The sequence below is a fragment of the Bufo gargarizans genome, chromosome 4 (assembly GCF_014858855.1).
Source record: "Bufo gargarizans isolate SCDJY-AF-19 chromosome 4, ASM1485885v1, whole genome shotgun sequence".
Classification (NCBI taxonomy): Eukaryota; Metazoa; Chordata; class Amphibia; order Anura; family Bufonidae; genus Bufo; species Bufo gargarizans.
In genome coordinates, this window is record NC_058083.1 from 508257141 (window position 1) to 508282377 (window position 25237).

The following is a 25237-nucleotide window of genomic DNA, read 5'->3' on the forward strand; positions in this document are numbered from 1 at the left end:
GTAGAAGGAAGAATTTCAGTTGCACTGATGTAATGACGCATCGGCTGCAGATTTTGTGGATAGGATGCAGACCCATTCATTTTAATGGGTCCGCAAAAAAATGCGGACAGCACACCGTGTGCTGTCCGCATCAGTATGTCCGTTCCGTTGCCCCGCAAAAAAAAATAGTGCATGTCCTATTTTTTTTCTAGTTTGCGGACAAGGATAGGCATTATTACAATGAATCCGCAAAAAAATCCACAAAACACATACGGTCGTGTGCATGTAGCCTTACACAATCATTTTTAATTTTCAAATGCATCTAAAATAATAAAAAAAAGGATCAAAGAGTCTTGATTAAAATGTAGCTCCCTCGTTCTGTGTATACAGCAGCTACCCAGACACCTTGAGCATGTGTTTCAGTGGTTACAGACGCCAGTCAAACCCTTTGGTGCGAATTTACCAAGACTGGCATCTTGTTTTCAAGCCTATTGGAATAAGATGCGCCAAACATATGAATACATTTGTTGCATCTTGGGCAGTTTGAGCGCCACAACCTGAACTCTATGCCAGTTATGAGCTGCGGTGGAAATTAGCTATAAATCGTGCCAATGTTCTGGCATTGGAGAAAAAAAGGGTTGAGAAAATCCAGCTTCAATTAAAAAGGAATAGGCGTTTATTCAGCTTGCGGTTAAAAACTCATCCGAGGATACAAAATAGCAGTCTTGTCTAAGCTTTTCGGGCTACTAGAAACAATTCCAGCCCTTCTTCCTTGTTCTGGCATTAGATAGATGGGTACGACAGAGAAGCCCCCCCTCCGCTAAGCCCTGCCCTCTTTATTGAAAAGTGCAGCGAGTGGTGGGTAATCACAAAAAGTAGCAAACAGCAGGATAAAGGAATAAAACCCCAAAATGTACAGTTAGGACTCATGCACACGACCATATGTATTGTGCGGTCCGCAAAACACGGATTCGCAAAAAATCAGATCATGTCCGTGCACATTCCATATTTTGCATAACGGAACAGCTGTCCCCTTATAGAACAGTCCTATCCATGTCCGTAATGCAGACAATAATAGGACATGTTCTAATTTTTTGCGGAACAGACATACGGAAACGGAATGCACACAGAGTCATTTGCACTTTTTTGCGGCCCCAGTGAAGTGAATGGTCCCGCAGACGGCCCGCCAAAAAAAGACAAAAAAAGGAATAGATACGGAAACAAAATACGTTTGTGTGCATGAGCCCTTAGACACAAGTTCTGTGGCGCCTTACATCCTACTGTGGGCAAGTTCTTCCTGGTGTCATTTAAAGGGACACTCCAGGTAAGGCCTCTTTCACACTTGCATTGTCCGTATCCGTCGTGTACTCCACTTGCCGGAATTACACGCCGGATCCGGAAAAACGCAAGTGAACTGAAAGCATTTGGTAGACGGATCCGTCTTCAAAATGCGTTCAGTGTTACTATGGCAGCCAGGACGCTATTAAAGTCCTGGTTGCCATAGTAGGAGCGGGGGAGCGGTATACTTACAGTCCGTGCGGCTCCCGGGGCGCTCCAGAATGACGTCAGAGCGCCCCATGCGCATGGATGACGTGCCATGCGATCACGTCATCCATGCGCGTGGGGCGCCCTGACGTCACTCTAGAGCGCCCCGGGAGCCGCACGGACGGTAAGTATGCTGCTCCTCCGCTCCCCACTACACTTTACCATGGCAAACAGGACTTTAGCGTCCCGGCAGCCATGGTAACCACTCTAAAAAAGTTAAACGTCGGATCCGGCAATGCGCCGAAACGACGTTTAGCTTAAGGCCGGATCCGGATTAATGCCTTTCAATGGGCATTAATTCCGGATCCGGCCTTGCGGCAAGTCTTCGGGATTTTTGGCCGGAGCAAAAAGCGCAGCATGCTGCGGTATTTTCTCCGGCCAAAAAACGTTCCGTTCCGAAACTGAAGACATCCTGATGCATCCTGAACGGATTTCTCTCCATTCAGAATGCATTAGGATAAAACTGATCAGGATTCTTCCGGCATAGAGACCCGACGACGGAACTCTATGGCGGAAGACAAGAACGCAGGTGTGAAAGAGCCCTAAAACGTATACACTGCAGAACCTGAGGGGGCGGAGCATGACACAGGGGATCAAAGAACGCCATAGATAGAACTCCAGTGTCATGCCCCCCCCCCCCCCCGCAGCCCAGATGAGTCGCAAAACATCAATCCATGACAAAGTCGGCATGAGCTCCATGTAGAGTTGTGGGGGATTGTGCTATGTATTGCAGAGAGTGAGATCCGCAATCGACATGCAACACGAATCGACATGCTACAGACATAAAATTCATGTGGCAGGTAGGTGACCACGTGGATTCCTCGTGGAATGTTATTCTGGAGCGTGGGGTCAGATTTGGTAAAATCTCACCCACTTTGTTGCTACTGTTAAACGCTGCGTAACTTCCGCTTGCAAAATCTGGATGGAAAAATTGCCATGTATCCGACCTGGGTGAACGGGATAAGGGATATAAGGGATAGCCGTCTAATCAGTTGGAGCCTGACTGCTGGGACCCCAACCGAGGGTTCTGTGGCTCCTATGAATTTTCTTGTGATCAGTGAGGTCCAACCTCTAAGGCTCTATTCAGACATCCGTAACGTGTTTTGCGGATCCAGGGATCCGCAAAACACGGAGAGCGGCAATGTGCGTTCCGCATTTTGCGGACCGCACATTGCCGGCACTAATAGAATAATAGAATATGCGGATAAGAATAGGACATGTTCTATTTTTTTGGGGAACGGAATAGTGGCCCCTGAAGTGGGTGTCCGCAATTCCGTATCCGGGCATCCGGACATCGTGTTGCCCCATAGAAATGAATAGGTCCGCAATTTTGTTCTGCAAAATGTGGAAAGAAATTGCGGACGTGTGAATGGACCCTAAGGCCTCTTTCACACGAGCGTGTCCTGATAAGGCCAGTATGCCTTGCGGCAAACCCGTGCGAGTAGGTACCCAATTTCAGTCAGTTTTGACTGCAATTGCGTTCCGTTGTTCAGTTTTTATCGCGCGGGTGCAATGCGTTTTGCATGCGCGTGATAAAAAACTGAATGTGGTACCCAGACCCGAACTTCCTCACAGAAGTTCAGGTTTGGGTTCAAGGTTGTGTAGATTGTATTATTTCCCCTTATAACATGGTTAGAAGAATATTTTTAAATGTAACTCACCTTAATCCACTTGTTCGCGCAGCCGGCATCTCTTCTGTCTTCTTCTTTGAGGAATAGGACCTTTGATGACGTCACTGCGCTCATCACATGGTCCATCACATGATCTTTTACCATGGTGATGGATCATGTGATGGACCATGTGATGAGCGCAGTGCTGTCATCAAAGGTCCTTTTCCTCACAGATGAAGACAGAAGAGATGCCGGCTGCGCGAACAAGTGGATTAAGGTGAGTTAAATTTTTTTAAACATTTTTTTAACCCCTCCAGCCCTATTGTACTATGCATTCTGTATTCAGAATGCAATTATTTTCCCTTATAACCATGTTATTCACTTCTATGGGGCCTGCGTTGCGAGAAAAATGCACAATATAGAGCATGCTGCGATTTTCACGTAACGCAAAAGTGATGCGTGAAAATCACCGCTCATGTGCACAGCCCCATAGAAATTAATGGGTCCAGATTCAGTGCGGGTGCAACGCGTTCAACTCATGCATCGCATCCGCGTGGAAATCTCGCCCGTGTGAATGGACCCTAAGACTCTTGTCCTATATACACAGGATTCAAAAAACTTGCCACCACCACGCATATGTCAACTTCTTTTGTGCTGCTCCTCTGTTATTCCTTCTGGAAATGTATGAATACGTTTACAAACGGCAACTTCCATTCCTCCGCTCAATAATGCATGCGCCTACACAGTCTGACACCGTTGGCACTGATTGGACAGTGTCAGAGTATATCACGAAACACCTTATTGACAAGGGGAAAGGCAGCACCTGGTTTTATTCATTAACTATCAGGGGGAATAACAGAGGAATAGCACAATGCCTAAGGATAATGAACACAGGTTGTTTTTTATAAGTCAGTCATGTCTCATACTGCTGTCGCCTCTCCTGACATGTCTGCAATAGTAACTACTTGCATGACAGTTCTCGAGCCTCTATTCTTATGATTCTGTGTTGTGCCATTCCTTTATTATTCCTGCTAGAAGTTTATGAATGAATCACCAGCAGTTTGCAATGAAGGTTTAGATGGGCGTTTCCAGTTGGGGGTGTGTCCCTGCACAGTCAGACGTTATCCAATCAGTGCTGCCAGTGTCAGACTGTGCAGGGACACGCACCCCAAATGGTAACACCCATCTGGACCGTCATTGCAGACTGCTAGTAATTCATAACTTCTAACAGCAATTATAAAAGAACGGCACAACATGGAGACATATGAATAGAGGCTCCATAACTGTCATTACATGGGGAATGCAAGTAGTCACTAAAACGGACATGTCATGAGAGGGGACAGCTCCTCTATAACTTGTAGGGGAGCTTTGACCCATCTAGAAGAATATGGGGCGCAGAACAAATAAATGTCAGGCCGGCAGCCTTTGTAATATTTTATGTTCCTCCATCCTCCCAGCCAGGTGCGGGGGTGGGGGGGGAGGCTCACATGAACCAATGTCTACTAAATGTAAATGGCAGGTCTGTTATTCGGAGTCAGATTCGCCATGAGTGTAATGACAAGCTGCCAAGATGCATTTCCAAGCTGACTAAAGAACAAGGTTTCTGTGCGTTAATATTCCCGGCACAGCGGCTTTCCATAATTTACAAGCCAAAGCTGATAGTTTATTTAACATTTATGAACTTACAATGCAATGAGAAATTCATTATTACCCGTACAAATAAATAGTTGATATTTGACGAGTTCTCCGCTGGAGAAACTGGGACACATGTCTCCATAAATGTTTTCTTTGGCAATAACTGGAGTATAATTTGTCAGCGCATCGGGGAGCTGAATAATTAAAGGGAAACTGTAAAGACTCCGATAAATACAATACATGGGTGGATTGCGGCTTGTTTCATAGAGAGCCGGGTATCAGGTCTCCTCTGATAGGAGGCAAGGAGGGATCTCCAATACATTGGGTCTCACTGGTGATAGAGTGTTCCTAAATGTTCCATTTATAAGGCCGTAAACGTCTCACAGGAGAAGCCAATAAAAATGTAACAATGTAATTTAAAGATCTGCTACATTGTAGTTTCTGCAATATCAGGCCATACACACAAGAGAGGGGGCCCCGGAGCAAAAATAAGACCAAGCCACCCATTTTGAAGTTGAGTTTTACCAGCAAGGAAAGATTGGAATTGTCCCAAGGGTCCTCCTCAATGACCCCCTTGGGACAAGTCCTCCCCTTCTTTGCTACATTTACTTTTTAGAAGAGAGTTATAAGCCAGTTCTTGCAACCAATATGGAGTCGAGCTGGGCTTTCCTCTCTCCACGGGCCCCATAGCAGCCCAAAGGCCTTCTCCTCGAAAGAGCATGTACACGTCCTCTGTTAAAGGGGTATTCCCATCTCAGCCATTCATGGATGACATCGGCACACCCATCGTATGTGGCAGCAAGCTACATTGTTTGTCTAGTTTCGGGACTATAGAAACAGTGTTGCAAGCATTATATATGGACCAAGCCCTCAATCTGATATGATAAAATCTGAGACACTTAGCTAATATATTTTGATCAAAACACATCTGTGCCCACCTACCAAGCGCCAAGGTGGTCTTAGGTCAGGCGGGTCAGGCTTGCATTTTCTGGGGTAGATTTAAGCCATTTTCTAGAACCAAAAACTGGCGTAGAAAATGATGAATAAGACAGGCCTGTCGGAAGAGTGGCGCGACCAGGAAAAGTAACAGTTTTTGTCGCAAAATGGCTTGCGGCAACATCTGAGACTGACATAGGTCACAAAAGTGATGTATATCAGTTCATAAATGAGCCCCTGTTTCTGTAGCTCCGATTAGTTTCTATCCAAAACTCTGACCGTGTCTGGCTGCTGCACACAAGGGGTTTTCTGATCCCAGCCATGAAAGTCTGAGATGGGAATAAAACTTTTATTTCATCATAATCTTTCTACTTATGATAGTACACAAAATATATATAATATATAAGATCTACTATGTTATCTGTGGCTCATCCCACAAGAAATAGACCTTAGAAACAAGTGATTGGTCACAAAGTCACCTTCAAATGGGGTTGTCTTCTACTAGAACTTTGGGGCAAAGTACTGTGTTGGAGCCTGGGTCTGATGGGTCTATCTGACCCTAGGTCTGGGTTTGGTTAATGGCTTTTTCAAACCTTAGGGACTGAATTGGGTCAAAACATTTTTTAGAAGCCTAAATGGTAACTGTTTGTTTCATTTTTTTTTTATAAATGAATAGTACAAGTGAATATAAGAAACCGTGTAATATATCTTATCAGAGAAAGATGCTTCAATCTCCTCTTAGGTTTTTCTCCTTTACTAACTCTGCTCAGATCCGTCCTTAGTTGGGCTGCCTGATCACTGAAGGACCATATTACATAGAAGTCTATGGAGAGGGGTGGGGAAAGAGGTGAACGAGAAGGGAACAGCTGCTGGGAGCAGGCAGAAGCAGAGAGACTGTCACAGAGAGACTGCTGCTGGTTTGTCGGTGATTTGCTGCTGGATTAACATCAAAGCTGCTCAGTTCTGTTGTGTGACATCCTCCATTACTGCTACTGGGGGTGTGCTACAGAGAAAGAGGGAACAGATCCCTTGTTCATCCATGTCCTGTGTATGAGCAGACATGAAACCAGCTGGTCTTCACCCACCAGATCAGAAAAAAATAAATGATAGAATGCAGAGAGAAAAATAGCTACAAAATGCCAGATACAAGTCTGATGTAATGACCAAAAATAGAGATATTCCTCATGTACACCCACATGCAGACTATTGTGAAATCAGCTAATAAGACAGTTACAATGTAATTTTTTTTTTATTAGCATTTCTTTTTTCATGTTTTATGTTTGTATTTAAAATCTTTTTTTATTATATGTTATCAGTAATATGTCTAATATATTGTAAATAAATTTACCTGGAAGGTTCCAAGCCACGTATGCAGAATGTGGTCCCAGGATAGTGATATTATACGGAACAGGAATTTCCTGCGGAGTATGGAGCGGCGTTTCTACCACATAGACATGGCTGATATTGCTCCCTGCTTCATTTTGGGCCTCCAGCTGGTAGAAGTAACTGCATAACAAAAAAGGATATTTACATATAGATTAATGGTATTAGACATGGATCTAACGTCGAAACTGAAGCGTTATCTCACATCAGGGAATGTCCCACAGGATTGGCGCATGGCATATGTGGTGCCAATATTCAAAAAGGGGCCAAAAACAGAGCCTGGAAACTATAGGCCGGTAAGTTTAACATCTGTTGTGGGTAAACTGTTTGAAGGTTTTCTGAGAGATGCTATGTTAGAGCATCTTAACGGAAATAAGCAAATAACGCCATATCAGCATGGCTTCGTGAGGGATCGGTCATGTCAGACTAATTTAATCAGTTTCTATGAGGAGGTAAGTTCTAGACTTGACCGCGGCGAATCAATGGATGTCGTATATCTGGACTTCTCCAAAGCATTTGACACTGTACTACATAAAAGGTTAGTATATAAAATGAGAATGCTCGGACTGGGAGAAAACGTCTGTATGTGGGTAAGTAACTGGCTCAGTGATAGAAAACAGAGGGTGGTTATTAACGGTACACACTCAGATTGGGTCACTGTCACTAGTGGAGTACCTCAGGGGTCAGTATTGGGCCCTATTCTCTTCAATATATTTATTAATGATCTTGTAGAAGGCTTGCATAGTAAAGTATCAATTTTCGCAGATGACACTAAACTGTGTAAAGTAATTAACACTGAAGAGGACAGTATACTACTACAGAGGGATCTGGATAGACTGGAGGCTTGGGCAGATAAGTGGCAGATGGGGTTTAACACTGATAAATGTAAAGTTATGCACATGGGAAGGAAAAATGCAAGTCACCCGTACATACTAAATGGTAAAACACTCGGTAACACTGACATGGAAAAGGATCTAGGAATTTTAATAAACAGCAAACTAAGCTGCAAAAACCAGTGTCAGGCAGCTGCTGCCAAGGCCAACAAGATAATGGGTTGCATCAGAAGGGGCATAGATTCCCGTGATAAGAACATAGTCCTACCACTTTACAAATCGCTAGTAAGACCACACATGGAGTACTGTGTACAGTTCTGGGCTCCTGTAAACAAGGCAGACATAGCAGAGCTGGAGAAGGTCCAGAGGAGGGCAACTAAAGTAATAACTGGAATGGGGCAACTACAGTACCCTGAAAGATTATCAAAATTAGGGTTATTCACTTTAGAAAAAAGACGACTGAGAGGAGATCTAATTAATATGTATAAATATATCAGGGGTCAGTACAGAGATCTATCCCATCATCTATTTATCCCCAGGACTGTGACGAGGGGACATCCTCTGCGTCTGGAGGAAAGAAGGTTTGTACACAAACATAGAAGAGGATTCTTTACGGTAAGAGCAGTGAGACTATGGAACTCTCTGCCTGAGGAGGTGGTGATGGTGAGTACAATAAAGGAATTCAAGAGGGGCCTGGATGTATTTCTGGAGCTTAATAATATTACAGGCTATAGCTACTAGAGAGGGGTCTTCCTCTGGATCAACTTGCGGGATAACAGGCCGAACTGGATGGACAAATGTCTTTTTTCGGCCTTATGTACTATGTTACTATCATTATATTAAATGTGCTGTCATACACTCTAGTAAGAAATTCTGAGTAAATTGGGGGAGGGGGGGTCCCTCTTGGCCAGAGTGGAAAGCGGGTACAAAGAGCATCTCTCTCTTTGGAGGACCTGCCTTGTCTTGTATTACACAGGCAACACATTGATCTGAATGGGCGCTGTGTAATTATCAGTTTCCCCTGCGGGGGCACTGCAGGAAAATGGATCTGTCGGGGATCCTTACTGATTGCAGCTGATTAGTGGGGGTCCCTGCAGGGGAATACTTAGTGATTAGCTTATTGTGAAGAGGCCATTCAATTAGGAATTTTACAAAATGAAGTACCTCTTTAGCTAACAAAGGATCTACACTGGGTACAGACATAGCAGGTGTTATCCCAGCCTACAAGGTGTACTCATAGAGGGTCTACTCAGGTTGCATAGAGTGGATGATCATTTTTTTCATATTGAAGTGGCCGCATTAGACAAAATGTATTCAAACGTTTTCATACATTTGTGGTGCAATGTATGATTGTTAACGATTGCTACATCTGTACATGCGACGGACGGTAGCCCAGGGCACATGGGGTCCCCTTTAGTGATATTGTTGTGACGTCAGTTCCATTGAAGCAACAAGGGACAGAGTCCCCTTAAGTAGATGGTGTTGTTGGTACCCAGGTGTAGGAATGCCAGAGTGGTGGAAGGGTAGCCTATAATATCCCATTAGATGTGGCTGTACACGTGTCACAGTGCTCCTATCTGGATATCCTTAAACCCCAGGTGCTGTTGTACGAAGCAGAGCAAACAGGGGGAATAATTGAGGGATTTGAAGAAGAAATGATTGAGTCCAGACTTAGTGATGAAATTGACAACAGCTACTTGAACAAACTTTCATCAAGAAACAATCCAACTTTGTCTTGGTAACCAGCAGGCTTTGGCATGAAACTGGCAGGCAAACACACTCGGCACTGCTACATCTGTTGCTCATTGGCTCTGCTGTACTGACGGAATTAAATAGAAACTCTTCTTTTCTGCTTTACTTAGGTCTCAGTAGTCTGACTCCGTCTTTATCCTTATCCAGGGAACTTCTCCTCCTGGCTCCTGAGGCTCTTTGCTTTGGCCTCCATATCCAGCAGAGCTGGACTAGCTCCTGCTGCACACACTCCCTTGGCAGGGAGTAAACTTGACTGCTTTAACTAGCTAAACTCCTCCTCCGCCTCTCTAGGGAGGCTAGAATGGAAAGAAGGGCTCCATTCTAGACAAAATAGCTCTGACAGTACTGCCGCCATCTGCTGGTGAACCAGGTACATTACATTTACACACAACAGTTGCAAAATAGGGAATGCACAGTGTTTGAACCTGAAATAAATACACATGATGACATTGAATCAACCATAGGAGATAGTGGAGAGGTGTAAAAGGTGGTAATGCACGTCTGGGGCGTTACATACAGCTATAGCAAGTTCTCAGCCGTAGGAAGTATTAGGGGCACATTTATTAAGAGTGGCGTTTTAGACGCCGGCCTTAATAACCCATATACCTGGCGGCAGGGGCGTCGCTAGGTTAAAACATTCGGGGCCTGGGCCCCGGATGTTTTGTCCCATGCCCCGAATGTCCTGCCTACCTGCTAGATACAACTGTATTGCCGTACACAGAACGGCAAATACAATTGAATCTAATATTGGGATGAGGCGAAGGACCTTTGGTGACATCACACGTCATGTGATCAGCAAAACAGGCTGTGATAGGATGACCAGGATGATGTCACCATCCAGGTCATCCTATCACAGCCTGTTTTGCTGTTCACATGACCTGTGATGTCACCAAAGGTCCTTCGCCTCTTCCCAGTTCAGGATTGGACCGGAGTCAAGAGGAGAAGGAGCCTAATGGTGATGTCTGTACAGGAGAGGTAAGTGAAGGGAGAGGCAGAGAAATGCTGGGAGTTGTAGTTATTTAACTGGGATGTATTTTAGGGCTGAAGGGAGGGATGTTATTGACATGGAACTGTGTGCTTGAGGTGGCTGGGGGAGGGAGGGATGTTATTTACATGGGACTGTATGTTGAAAGTGGATGGTGGGGGGGAATGATGTTTATGTACATGGGACTTAATGTTTAGGGTCCAGTGTTTTCCAACCAGTGTGCCTCCAGCTGTTGCAAAACTACAACTCCCAGCATGCCTGGACAGCCTTTGGCTGTGTGGGCATGCTGGGAGCTGTAGTTTTGCAACAGCTGGAGGCACACTGGTTGGGAAACACTGGTTTAGGCTACGTTCACACTTGCGTTTGGTGATCCGCTTGTGAGATCCGTTTCAGGTCTCTCACAAGCAGCCCCAAATGCATCAGTTTAACCCCAATGCATTCTGAATGGATGCGGATCCATTCAGAATGCATTCGTTCGGCTCCGTGCGGTCCCCCGTTCCATTTTGGAGGCGGACCCCAAAATGCTGCAAGCAGCGTTTTTTGTGTCCGCATGGCCTTGCAGAGCCAAACGCATCCGTCCTGACTTAGGCTACTTTCACACTAGCGTTCAGAGCGGATCCGTCTGAGACGGATCCGCTCATATAATGCTGACGGTGGATCCGTTCAGAACGGATCCGTCTGCATTATATTGTAAAAAAAATTCTAAGTGTGAAAGTAGCCTCAGACGGATCCGTCCAGACTTTACATTGAAAGTCAATGGGGGACGGATCCGTTTGAAGATTGAGCCATAGTGTGTCATCTTCAAACGGATCCGTCCCCATTGACTTACATTGTAAGTCTGGACGGATCCGCACGGCCAGGCGGACACCCGAATGCTGCAAGCAGCGTTCAGGTGTCCGCCTGCTGAGCGGAGCGGAGGACAAACGCTGCCAGACTGATGCATTCTGAGCGGATCCGCGTCCACTCAGAATGCATTAGAGCAGTACGGATCCGTTCGGGGCCGCTTGTGAGAGCCTTCAAACGGAACTCACAAGCGGAGCCCCGAACGCTAGTGTGAAAGTAGCCTAACAATGTAAGTCAATAGGGACGGATCCCTTTGCATTGACACAAAATGGTGCAATTGTAAACGGATCCGTCCCCCATTGACTTTTAATGTAAGTCAGGACGGATCCGTATTGGGACTTAGAAATTAAAATCTAATACAAACGGATCGGTCCTGAACAGATGCATTCGTTTGTATTATATCGGTGCGGATCCGTCCTGTACAAGTACATGACAGATCCGCACGAACGCAAGTGTGAAAGTAGCCTTAGGGGGTGATGTTTACATGGGATTGTGCGTTGGAGGCGGCTGGGGAAGAGGTGATGTTATTTACATGGGACTGTATGGTGGAGGGAGGATTATAACTACAGGGAGCACTGCAAATCCAGGGGACATTATAGGCGGTCTTATTACTACTGGGGGCTCTATAGGAGGGTCTTGTAGATCTGCCTTATTTCTACTAAGCGCACTATGGGGGCCTTATTACTACTGTGGGGTCTGTAGGGAGCTTTATTACCACTGGGGGAACAATAGGGGGCCTTATTTCTACTAGGGACTCTGTGAGGGTATTATTAATATGGGAGGGCATTGTTGAGGAGCATTATCACGGTTGGGGCAGTGTTACTAATAAGGGCATTCTAGAAGGGAATTACTATTGGTGGGACTATGAGGAGCACTATTACTATGGGGGGGCAGTAATGTTTCTTTAGGATAGTATTTGGCATAGCAAGCAGCAGGATAACACTGTGGGGACTCCAGTTGGGGGATAATGATAGAAAGTGAGGAAGCTAAGATGTCTGTGTGTCACACTCTGCAGAGACGAGGCGGCTGAGAGAAGTTGTCCAGACCGAGTGGAGAAGATGATGACAGAGAGGAGACGTCCCCTGAAGGCGCTGGATGTGACAGGTAAGTGCCGCTGTATAGCAAGTACAGCATAGTGCGGGGGGGGGGGGGGGATATTTATTGGGGCTTGTGCCCCGGATCTTTTGAGACCCTAGCAACGCCCCTGCCTGGCGGTGGATCCACTGGAGTAATGAAGAGGCGCCGGCCTCTCTATAATTTCGGCAGATCCTCTGCCAGCTCTAAATGTAAGGCAGCTCCCTTGCTGTCGTTAAAACAGTTGTAGAAAATGGTAAATGAGATGGGCCTGCCGACCCGTCCCCTTCCCCACCCATGGTTTTAGACGTGATTTTAGTTGCGCCGCCATATACGCCTAATTTATAATAAATGACCCCCTAGGTGTTTATGTAAAAAAAATAATAGAAAAACTTTAAATATATTTCAAAATTCCAACCTTTCGAACAAACGGTGATTAAAGTTTATGTACGTGTAATCAAAAACACCCTAAAATATGACCGTCCGACCCCACTGTATAATATTAACGCCCCTGAATTACAAAATGAATTAACTTAGTCTTAGTTGAAAATCATCTACCAATTTGTGTCTACAGGTGCTATGCAGACCTATGCGTCTCCTTGGTACAGAATAAAAGCAGGCCTGTCTTGTCTGATACTACAGACAAATTCACTTCCGCTTGTACCCTATTTTCTGCTAACATACATTTGGTAGGCTGGGAATGAGTAGGACACAGACAAGTGGCCTGTCCAAGACCAGGCATGGACTCCTGAAGGTATCCTGAAGTATCTGGCACCAAAACATTGGCAGCAGATCCTTTAAGTCCTGTGAGCTGTGAGGTGCGGCCTCCATGGGTCAGACATCACGCTGCCTCTGATGCCTTGTCTTCTACCCATGGTGTATCCTGGTGCCATTTCTTCATCAGGTAAACTATGCACATGCTGTGATTCATCGGACCAGGCTGTCTTCCTCTATTGCTCCATGGTCCAGTTCTGATGCTCATGTAGGAGCATCTGGAAGAAAGGGGTCAGCATAGTCTGCAGCTACATGTAGCCCAATAGGTAGCAAGCTGCACAAGTCGGCCGTTTTGGAAGTTCTCTGACCCAGTCGTGGAGTCATCACAATTTAGCCTTTGTTAAAATTGCCCAGATGTCAACACATCAAATTCAAGAACTGACTGTTCACTTACTCCCTAATATATCCCACCCCATTATCATGAGATTACCTATGATATCCACTTCGCCTACCAGTGGTTTCAATGTTATGGACTGTCACTGTATATAAATACAATATAATAGATGTAATATGTTAGAATGATAGATATTGGCTATTTTAATTAGATTATGTGCTGTCCCTTTAAATACTGTCTGCAATGGGGATATTTTTTTCCTACTTTAAATAGCGGCTAAACTTTTTATACTAAAGTCTTTTCTTCGTTTTTATGGATGATCTCCTTTTATTTCTGAAAGTAGCTGGCAGTCAATACCCGTCTCTTCAATATGTGCAATGACAAAAGTCCTGCAGGGGTTTTTGTCAATGTCTTTTAATGATTAAGCAATAACGATTTTTCCCTTTTTAAAAGAGGAAGTAAAAGTCTTGTTTGTCCCGTACCCCAGATACAATATCATTGTTAATCATGGCTTGAAAGCTTAATATAGATCAGCGTTGAACATTACCTGCCGTTGGGCTGTAGTCCAACATCAGTGAAATTCAGATATTCACCACTTCTTCTGGAAATGACTGCCTCGTTCCGTATCAGTCTATACTCAGAAATCATCCCATTGGGCCTCTCGGGTTCCCTCCAATATAGTTCCAGCGCTGATGAATTGATTGTGACGTGGTGAGGATCCTGCCAAACTCCTAGACCGTAAAAAGAGCAAGAGACATGGTTGATTTGTCGTTTTTTAGATGGCATTTTCACATAGGGTTTATCGCGTTGTCTATTTTACTACATTTTTAGATTCATTTTACATGCTTCCTAGGAAGTTTTAAAGGGGTAAGACATTAAGGTCAAATGGATGCTATAGAGGGGAATCAGAACCTCAATCTCTGAGCCAGAGCAGATATGTAGTTACTACAAAGAGTTGTAGACACACAAATGTATGCAGCGGATCCTGGCTTCTAAAAAAGGGGTGGTTTCCCTGTCCATATGCTCAATTAGGACATATGGACATCACTGGGAGGGCCCCCTTCTCAGCCAGAACTCATAGACGGTCTGTCCGAGGAGCGCTTGTTCTGGTGGACTCAAGCTTTCTTGTATTACACGAGTAGCTGCAATGTAATGCTATGCTTCCCCTGCAAAAGTCACTACAGGGGACACACCAGGTTGGTTGTGGCTTCTCCCAGCTAAAATCGGATGGTAGCAGGAGCAGGAAAGACCAGCTGATAGCCCCAGGACTACATTCTGAAGAGACAATCCCTTTAACTCGTAATATGGGGTTGTCTCATTGTATATGCATGGGAACAATCTTTCTCAATGTGGGTGGTTAGTCTAGCTGCTGAGCCCAGAATTATAATTAAAAAAAAATAGGACATTGATTATCTATAGAATTGATTATAAGAAAAAAACATGCTATTTAAATCAGATTGTTATTATATATTATTTCTTTTGTTTGTTTTTAATTTTTTTTATGTTATGATCTATAGAAAAATTAAAATCTTGCAGTTTTCACACTGGCCACTAGAGCATCTCCATCTCACTTCCCAGCTTTACTGTATCGATTGGAAAAAAATGAGCAGAGTCATCTCATTAGAGGGCAGGGGAATCTGGCCTTCATGCTTGACTTGCTCTCTAGTAAGAAACTTCTTACCTTGAGGAGGAGCTTGTAACGTGTAGCCTGATGCCATCTCACTGCTATTGCACCCTACAGAAGTACAGACTGTGAGGAAGAACATATATTTTGTATATGGATGAAGACCTAGAGTAATAAAATCAAGAGAAAAAAAATTAAAAAAGTAAGAATAACAACCAAAGTTAACCATAAAGCTATAAAATACATATACAATATACACATACAGGTCCTTCTAAAAAAATTTGCATATTGTGATAAAGTTCATTATTTTCTGTAATGTACTGATAAACATTAGACTTTCATATATTTTAGATTCATTACACACAACTGAAGTAGTTCAAGCCTTTTATTGTTTTAATATTGATGATTTTGGCATACAGCTCATGAAAACCCCAAATTCCTATCTCAAAAAATTAGCATATCATGAAAAGGTTCTCTAAACGAGCTATTAACCTAATCATCTGAATCAACTAATTAACTCTAAACACCTGCAAAAGATTCCTGAGGCTTTTAAAAACTCCCAGCCTGGTTCATTACTCAAAACCGCAATCATGGGTAAGACTGCCGGCCTGACTGCTGTCCAGAAGGCCATCATTGACACCCTCAAGCAAGAGGGTAAGACACAGAAAGAAATTTCTGAACGAATAGGCTGTTCCCAGAGTGCTGTATCAAGGCACCTCAGTGGGAAGTCTGTGGGAAGGAAAAAGTGTGGCAGAAAACGCTGCACAACGAGAAGAGGTGACCGGACCCTGAGGAAGATTGTGGAGAAGGACCGATTCCAGACCTTGGGGGACCTGCGGAAGCAGTGGACTGAGTCTGGAGTAGAAACATCCAGAGCCACCGTGTACAGGCGTGTGCAGGAAATAGGCTACAGGTGCCGCATTCCCCAGGTCAAGCCACTTTAGAACAAGAAACAGCGGCAGAAGCGCCTGACCTGGGCTACAGAGAAGCAGCACTGGACTGTTGCTCAGTGGTCCAAAGTACTTTTTTCGGATGAAAGCAAATTTTGCATGTCATTCGGAAATCAAGGTGCCAGAGTCTGGAGGAAGACTGGGGAGAGGGAAATGCCAAAATGCCTGATGTCCAGTGTCAAGTACCCACAGTCAGTGATGTTCTGGGGTGCCATGTCAGCTGCTGGTGTTGGTCCACTGTGTTTTATCAAGGGCAGGGTCAATGCAGCTAGCTATCAGGAGATTTTGGAGCACTTCATGCTTCCATCTGCTGTAAAGCTTTATGGAGATGAAGATTTCATTTTTCAGCAGGACCTGGCACCTGCTCACAGTGCCAAAACCACTGGTAAATGGTTTACTGACCATGGTATTACTGGGCTCAATTGGCCTGCCAACTCTCCTGACCTGAACCCCATAGAGAATCTGTGGGATATTGGGAAGAGAAAGTTGAGAGACGCAAGACCCAACACTCTGGATGAGCTTAAGGCCGCTATCGAAGCATCCTGGCCCTCCATAACACCTCAGCAGTGCCACAGGCTGATTGCCTCCATGCCACGCCGCATTGACGCAGTCATTTCTGCAAAAGGATTCCTGACCAAGTATTGAATGCATAACTGAACATAATTATTTGAAGGTTGACTTTTTCCGTATTAAAAACACTTTTCTTTTATTGGTCGGATGAAATATGCTAATTTTTTGAGATAGGAATTTTGGGTTTTCATGAGCTGTAGCCAAAATCATCAATATTAAAACAATAAAAGGCTTGAACTACTTCAGTTGTGTGTAATGAATCTAAAATATATGAAAGTCTAATGTTTATCAGTACATTACAGAAAATAATGAACTTTATCACAATATGCTAATTTTTTTAGAAGGACCTGTATATTGCACACATGATCTCTGCTCAGTGTAGTCTACAAATGGCATGAAAGAAAAGGCAGTACACATTGTCTCACAAGATAAAGGTTGAAAAGCTGCTGATGATGATATTTAAGTCCTAATACCTCTCTTGAACAACTTGCCAAAATGGATGATGGTCACACAGTAAACCAAGGCTAGACACATTGACACTATTTATGGTGGATTCAGGGTTGCACCTAGCCTTTCTGCCAGGCGAAAATTGAAAACGGCACCCCCCAATACCAAAAAAAAATACTCACCTTTCCATTTGATCACGTAAAGACCGCCGGGGCCATCTTGACTGAAGACTACGCACGAAATCTCGTCATCACACTGTCTGGGGTGGTGACATCATACGTCACATCGCACATGATCTTGCACTGTATCTTCAATCAAGATGGCCGCAGCAGCCTCTTCGCGTGCAAAAGGATGAGGTGAGTATGTTTTTTTTCTTCAGGGAATTTGATTTGTCACCACGAAGCATGAGGAAATTCGGCTTTGCGGTGATTCAAATTTTTCCTGAAAATCGGATTGAAGTCATAGCTCTGCAAATATGCCTCGGCATCAATGGGTACTTCGGCTTGACCAGTATAAAGCATAGTTTACCCAGTGTTACATTGACTTTCTGTGTCTGCTGCTGCCCTGATACTTTGGACAGGCATGGGTGCCACTTCACTCTCTATCTTCTGTTGCCCCAGGACAACGCACTCTGATAGTCTTCATTGAGCCACATCTATTCTGTAGTATTTCAAGGGTTAATCCTCCTTGGCTCTGTTAGCAGCTACTAGGCCGTTCCCAATTACTAATCAAGGTTCTGCTATATATGCTGTGCGGTTTGTTTCAATAACTGCCTGAGCAATTAGGTTCATTGCGTGCTAGTTCCTTGCTAAGGTATTCTGTTTTTATTGTCTGCCCCTATACTGACTTCTGGATTTTTATTGGATTCTGACCCTCTGCTGCTAGTCCTGACCTCGGATCTGTTTTACATATTTGCATTTACTCTGCCTGACCTCGGTCTGTTACTGACTACAGGCTTGCCTGTTCTTTTGTTGCCATGCACTGGTGTCTCTGATCCTGGGGCAGTCAGCAGTCAATCACTCTGGGACTATTCTGTGAGGTAGAATCCTGGTGGCAACCCTGCAGAGAAGTCCAGATCCTTGTATTATAATTATCATTATTATTATTTTTTTATTAAAGCGCCATTCATTCCATAGCGCTGTACATATGAAAAGGGGTATAAATACAGACAATTGCACTAAGCATGAACAAGACTAGTTACAAACTGGTACAGAAGGAGGGAGGGCCCTGCCCGTGAGGGCTTACAATCTACATGGTATGGAAGAAGGACACAGTCGGAGTGGGTAAAGTTGGTCATCGCGGTATAAAGGCAGCAGGGTCACTGGTTGTAGGCTTGTCTAAAGAGGTGGGTTTTTAGGTTTCTTTTGAAAAATTCCACTGTAGGTGAGAGAGTCTGATATGTTGGGGTAGCGAGTTCCAGAGTGTGGGGGATGCACGGGAGAAATCTTGGAGGAGACTGTGGGAAGTGGTGATAAGAAAAGGGGAGATAAGGAGGTCTTGTGAGGATCGGAGATTGCGTGTGGGGATGTATCGGGAATGTAGCTCAGAGATGCAGGGAGGGGACAGGTTGTGGACAGCCTTGTATGTATTTGTTAGTATTTTTAACTGAATTTGCTGGGCAATGGGGAGCCAGTGAAGGGATTGGCAGAGGGGAGAGGCAGAGAAGTAACAGGGTGAGAGGTGGATTAGTTGGGCAGCAGAGTTGAGGATAGATTGGAGGGGTGCGAGAGTGCTAGATGGAAGGCCACAGAGGAAGAAGTTGCAGTAGTCTAGGCGGGAGATGAGGACATGTACAAGCATTTTCGCAGACTCAAAGTTGAGGAAAGCACGGATGCGGGAGATGTTTTTGAGTTATAGGCGGCAGAAGGGCTTGGATGTGGGGTCGGAAGGAGAAGACAGAATCCAAGGTCACTCCAAGGCAGCGGACTTCGTTGACTGGGAAGAGTGTGCAGTCAATAATTGTGATAGATAGGTCTGTTGGGGAAGGGGAGGTTGAGCAAGATGGGGGAAAGATGATACATTCTGTTTTATCCATGTTACGTTTTAGAAAGCAAGAGGAGAAGAAGGAGGATATGGAAGATAGGCATTTTGGGATTCTGGCTAGTAAGATGGTGATGTCTGGACCAGAGAGGTAGATTTGTGTGTCGACAGCATAAAAGTGATACTGAAAGCCATGGGACGTTATGAGCTGTCCCAGGCCGAAAGTGTAGATAGAGAAGAGCAGAGGTCCTAGGACAGAGCATTGCGGGACACCAACAGAGAGGGATTGAAACCAGGAGGTGGTGTGACAGTGGGAGATGCTAAATGTCCGCTCTGTGGCGTATGATGTGATCCAGGAGAGGGCCAGGTCAGTGATGCCAAGAGATGAGAGTTTGTAACAGAAGGGAGTGGTCGACAGTGTCAAAGGCAGAGGACAGGTCAAGGAGAAGGAGGACAGAGTAATGTTTTTGGTTTTGGCTGTTAGTAGGTCATTGATGACTTTGGTAAGGGCAGTCTCAGTTGAGTGGTAGGATCGGAAGCCAGATTGTAGCCAGTCAAAGAGGGAGCAGGAGGAGAGATGAGAGGACAGTTCAGAATGGACATGTTGCTCAAGTAGCTTTGAGACATATGGAAGAAGTGATATGGGGCGATAACTGGACAAAGAAGATGGGTCAAGTGAAGACTTTTTGAGGATGGGTGTAATGGTAGCATGTTTAAAACCAGAGGGGAAGACACCAGAGGTTAGTGATAGGTTGAATAGATGAGTTAGGGTTGGGATAAACACTGTGGTGAGGTTAGGGATGAGGTGGGATGGGATTGGGTCAAGTGGACAGGTGGTGAGATGTAATCTGGAGAGTAGAGTCAAGAGTGAGGATTTGAAAATGAGAAGGGATTGCTTTTATGCAGTGAAGTGATCCTTAGAGTGGTATTTCTTCCATCGCCGCAGCCCTGGAAGCCCTGGCAGCTTGTCTGAGATTTTTGGTCAGGTTGGTGTGCCAGGGTTGACTGTTGATTTTTGGGGTTTTGTTGTGTGTGAGGGGGGCAACAATGTCAGGAGCTGTACTTATTGTGGTGTTATATAGGGTGGTGGCAGTATCTGGGTCTTGGAGGGAACAAATGGTAGAGAGTGGCAGAAGAGTCAGAAAGCAAGCGAAAGGCGAGATGTATAGGTGTTAAAGAGTGAATACTAGAGGACTTCCTGGATAACTCCCTTAGGTTTAGGCCAAAGTCAAATCAATTAGTTGACACAGTGGTTCTACTGCCTGTAACACCCAGTTCATCCCCAACGGTTCCCAAACCTATTGGACTAGGTTTGACTGGTGCCGGTGCCAGCCCTGTTTCCACATTACCAACCCTTCCCTATGATATACCATTGACAACTAGAAGACTCAGTAGCTGAGGGGACCCAGTGGACACCATGACCTCCATGTATATGATGATGCCCAATTTTGGATACCATCCTGAAATATCTCTGGGGCAGATTGCTTTTTGGCTCATAAGTAGCTATTGCCATATAGCCTTATAGTCTAGTCAGTTGACTTATCTTTAAGTCATGAAAACCTCAGGCATTCTCCGTCCAATATTACATTGTCCAGTAGACGATGACCCCTTAATTCTATATGTGGCCTACTAAATGAGTTTGCTAAAAGCCCCTTATTCCTGGTGACCCGTCTGCATTTACCAATAACTATAAATCTGTTCAGCCCGGTAGTTCGATAAATGTAAACTGTATAATGTGAAAAGCAAGCAGCAGAAGTAATGTCGAAAGGCAAACGACAGATAGTAAATTAGCCGCCTGAAATCAACACAAAGCAACGCGGCTGCCAAATCAGCCTGGAATCGCCCTATGATTATAATGCCTCGTTTTCCATTTGAAGGATAGAAGGTGCTTAGCACTATAGATGCTTTCTTTCCATGACCTTCGGGGAGAGCTACCACCGGCTGAGGAGACTCTCTGAACCCATTTGCAAAGCACAGCATTTTTTTTTCAGGACAAAAAACAGGCACCAATTAGTGACAGTCACATTTCTGCCAGAGCCCATACACTAAATCAAAAGCCATGCACAACCACTCTAAAATACGATAAATCAATTAGAGGAGGACGACGCACACAACAGAGGTAGTGGACGTGGCCGGATTTATGTCCTACTACTTCATGTGGACGCGACTTCCAGGGAACTCGAAAACGATGGAGACTGATGAGCGTGAGACAGGCGGAAATGGGAAGAGATAATAGGATTTAGGTAAAACTTTTCACGTGACTCAGGCTGAGAAAATGGACCAAAATTGTTTAACTCATGAAGGATTATTTCCTTTCACGTAGTATAAACGCTAGCAACAAGTCAAAGAGGATTAATTATAACAAAATATAAAGTAGAGATAGACAATAGATAGATAGATATGAGATAGATAGATAGATAGATAGATATGAGATAGAAAGAGATATGAGATAGAAAGAGATATGAGATAGATAGATAGATAGATATGAGATAGATAGATAGATAATAGATAGATAGATAATAGATAGATAGATGATAGATAGATAGATAATAGATAGATATAGATAGATATGAGAGAGATAGATATAAGATAGATAGATAGATAGATATGAGATAGAAAGAGATATGAGATAGATAGATAGAAAGATAGATAGATAGATAGATAGGAGATAGATAGATAATAGATAGATACAGGGTAGATATATATGATAGATAATAGATGATGAATGGATGAAGCTTACTTTGGGAATGCAGTGGAATTTTTTGCTACTACTTAGGGCGCATTCACACGACCGTAGTGTTTTGCGGATCCGCAAAACACGGATGCTGGACCGTGTGCATTCCACAATTTGCGGACTGCACATGGCCGCCACTATCATAGAAAATGCCTATTGTTGTCCGCAATTGCAGGCAAGAATAGGACATGCTCTATCTTTTTAGCGGGGCTGCGGAACGGAACTACGGATGCGGACAGGGTGTGGACCTGTTCATACAGCTGTCTGTTTGGGCCCTTAATTGGAGGTTTAACCACATCCTAGCCGCCGGCACACCATTTTTTACTTTGTATCCAGCGGTGCCACTTCATTTATATATAGTTCTTTGTAGATAGATAATGAAATGGTAGGTAGATAGACGGTATCAAATAGATAGACTGAGAGATAGATGGATATTAAATAGATAGACAGATACTCTACTGTATACAGATATATTTAGAAAGACTGATAGGTTTTGTCTGGTATTGCAGGCTCAGCTCTACTGACGTGAATGGGGCTGAGCTGCAATACCACACACAACCTGTAGACAGATGTGGCACTGTCTCTGGAAGAAGGCAGCCATTTTTTCTAAGCCTGGACAGGCCCTTTAAGAGAATTTTGACTGGGCTTGAGACAGTTTTGGGAAAACAATTGACAAGAAATTGAACATTTTGGATGAAAGATATTACAGCGGCAACCTATTCTACTGCCCCTACCTAAAGGGAGTCATGTAACGTCTTCAAAAAAAGCACCATAAAAACCGAATCATCAGAATTACATTTCTGCGAGTGAAAAGCACTTATCATAGACTTCATGTATCATTCATGGTTCCCTCCACATGTCACACCTATATAAACTGACATAAAGCGCTCGGCTCAACAGTCAAACTGCACCCAAGATGGTCGGCTAATGTGAAGCATGCGCCCTCATCATGTAAGGCTTCCATTGTTAATTACTACAGGGGTACCTTGTCTGGAGCAATTCTCAGCTCTGTCATTCAAGAGGAATCTAATTTATCTAAACTGCTGCCATTCCCTGGATGAAGCAGATTTGTATGTGTTACTGTGAGGCTGGGTTATCCAAAGGACAATGAGAGTGTGTTATACAGTGATTCCCAGCCTTTCAGTGTTGGGGAACCCCTGCTAAAAAAAACTCAGGGAACCTTAACCAATTTAGGCCAAGTCCAAATCTTCTGCCGTGGATTTGTGGCAAATCTGTGATGAATCCACAGTAAAAAATCTTTTCAAAATCTGTGTCACTTGTGGATTTTGTTGCAGATCTTGCTGCAGATTTTACCCTTCGCATGGCAATGGGTTGAAATCTGTGACATTTCCACAACAGAATAAGCATGGTTATAATAGAGGATATGCAGCCTACTGAACAGATTTAACTTGGGGCTACTCCTTAACCACCTCAGCCCCGCTAGCTGAAACCCCCTTAATGACCAGGCCACTTTTTATAATTCTGCACTACACTACTTTCACGGTTTATTGCTCGGTCATACAACTTACCACCCAAATGAATTTTACCTCCTTTTCTTCTCACTAATAGAGCTTTCATTTGGTGGTATTTCATTGCTGCTGACATTTTTATTGTTATTATACGAAATTGACCGAAATTTTTGCAAAAAAACAACATTTTTCACTTTCAGTTGTAAAATTTTTCAATTAAAACTACATTTCTATATACATTTTTCTCTAAATTTATTGTTCTATATGTCTTTGATAAAAAAAAATGCAATAAGTGTATATTTATTGGTTTGGGTAAAAGTTATAGCGTTTACAAACTATGGTGCAAAAATGTGAATTTCCGCATTTTGAAGCAGCTCTGACTTTCTGAGCACCTGTCATGTTTCCTGAGGTTCTACAATGCCCAGACAGTAGAAACACCCCACAAATGACCCCATTTCGGAAAGTAGACACCCTGAGGTATTCGCTGATGGGCATAGTGAGTTCATGAAAGTTTTTTTATTTTTTGTCACAAGCGGGAAATGATGATTTCTTTTTTTTTTTTTTTTTTTTTTTACAAAGTCTCCTATTCCACTAACTTGTGACAAAAAAATTTTTTTTTTACATGAACTAACCATACCCCTAACGGAATACCTTGGGGTGTCTTATTTCCAAAATGGGGTCACATGTGGGGTATTTATACTGCCCTGGTATTTTGGGGGCCCTAAAGCGTGAGAAGTAGTTTGGAATCCAAATTCGTAAAAATGCCCTGTGAAATCCTGAAAGTACTCATTGGAATTTGGGCCCCTTTGCGCATCTTGGCTGCAAAAAAGTGTCACACATGTGGTATCACCGTACTCAGAAGAAGTAGGGTAATGTGTTTTGGGGTGTCTTATTTCTCTCACCCAGCATGGGTATATGTAAAATCTCTCTAAAAGACAACTTTTCCCATTTTTTTTTATACAAAGTTGTCATTTGACAGAGATATTTCTCACACAAAGTTTGGGTATATGTACAAATACACCCCAAAACACATTGCCCTACTTCTTCTGAGTACGGCGATACTACATGTGTGACACTTTTTTGCAGCCTAGGTGCGCAAAGGGGCCCAAATTCCAATGAGTACCTTTTAGGAGGGCAATTTTAGGCATTTGGATTCCAGACTTCTTCTCACGCTTTAGGGCCCCTAAATTGCCAGGGCAGTATAAATACCCCACATGTGACCCCATTTTGGAAAGAAGACACCACAAGGTATTCCGTGAGGGGCATGGCGAGTTCATAGATTATTTTTTTTAGCACAAGTTAGCAGATTTTTTTATATTTTTTTCTCACAAAGTCTCCCTTTCCGCTAACTTGTGACAAAAAGTTCAATCTTTCATGAACACACCATGCCCCTCAGCGGTGTCTACTTTCCGAAATGGGGTCATTTGTGGGGTATTTATACTGCCCTGGCATTTTAGGGGCCCTAAAGCTTGAGAAGAAGTCTGGAATATAAATGTCTAAAAATTTTACGCATTTGGATTCCGTGAGGGGTATGGTGAGTTCATGTGAGATTTTATTTTTTGTTTGTCACAAGTTAATGGAATATAAGACTTTGTAAGAAAAAATGAAAAAATGAAAAAAGTGAAAACAATTTTAACTTGTGCCCAAAAAAAAAAATTGCCGCTGTCCGTGTTTTGCGGATCCGCGGTGTCTGTGTTTTGCTTATCCGTGGATCCTTGGATCCGCAAAACACATACGGACTTCTGAATGGAGCCTTACAGGGGGGAGATCAATGACAGGG

The 25237-nt window shown here is 43.8% G+C and overlaps 1 protein-coding gene across 1 annotated transcript in view; it reads right to left on the reverse strand.

The window, feature by feature from the left end:
• The window catches only part of USH2A (usherin), a 426892-nt gene that overhangs the window by 143896 nt on the left and 257759 nt on the right, over positions 1–25237 (reverse strand). Inside the window, exons 22-24 of the mRNA XM_044291289.1 lie at positions 15365–15472; positions 14231–14414; positions 7054–7211 (exon numbers count right to left, since the gene is read on the reverse strand). Of these exons, the coding sequence (XP_044147224.1) occupies positions 7054–7211; positions 14231–14414; positions 15365–15472 (450 nt within the window). The remainder of the gene's footprint in view (positions 1–7053; positions 7212–14230; positions 14415–15364; positions 15473–25237) is intronic.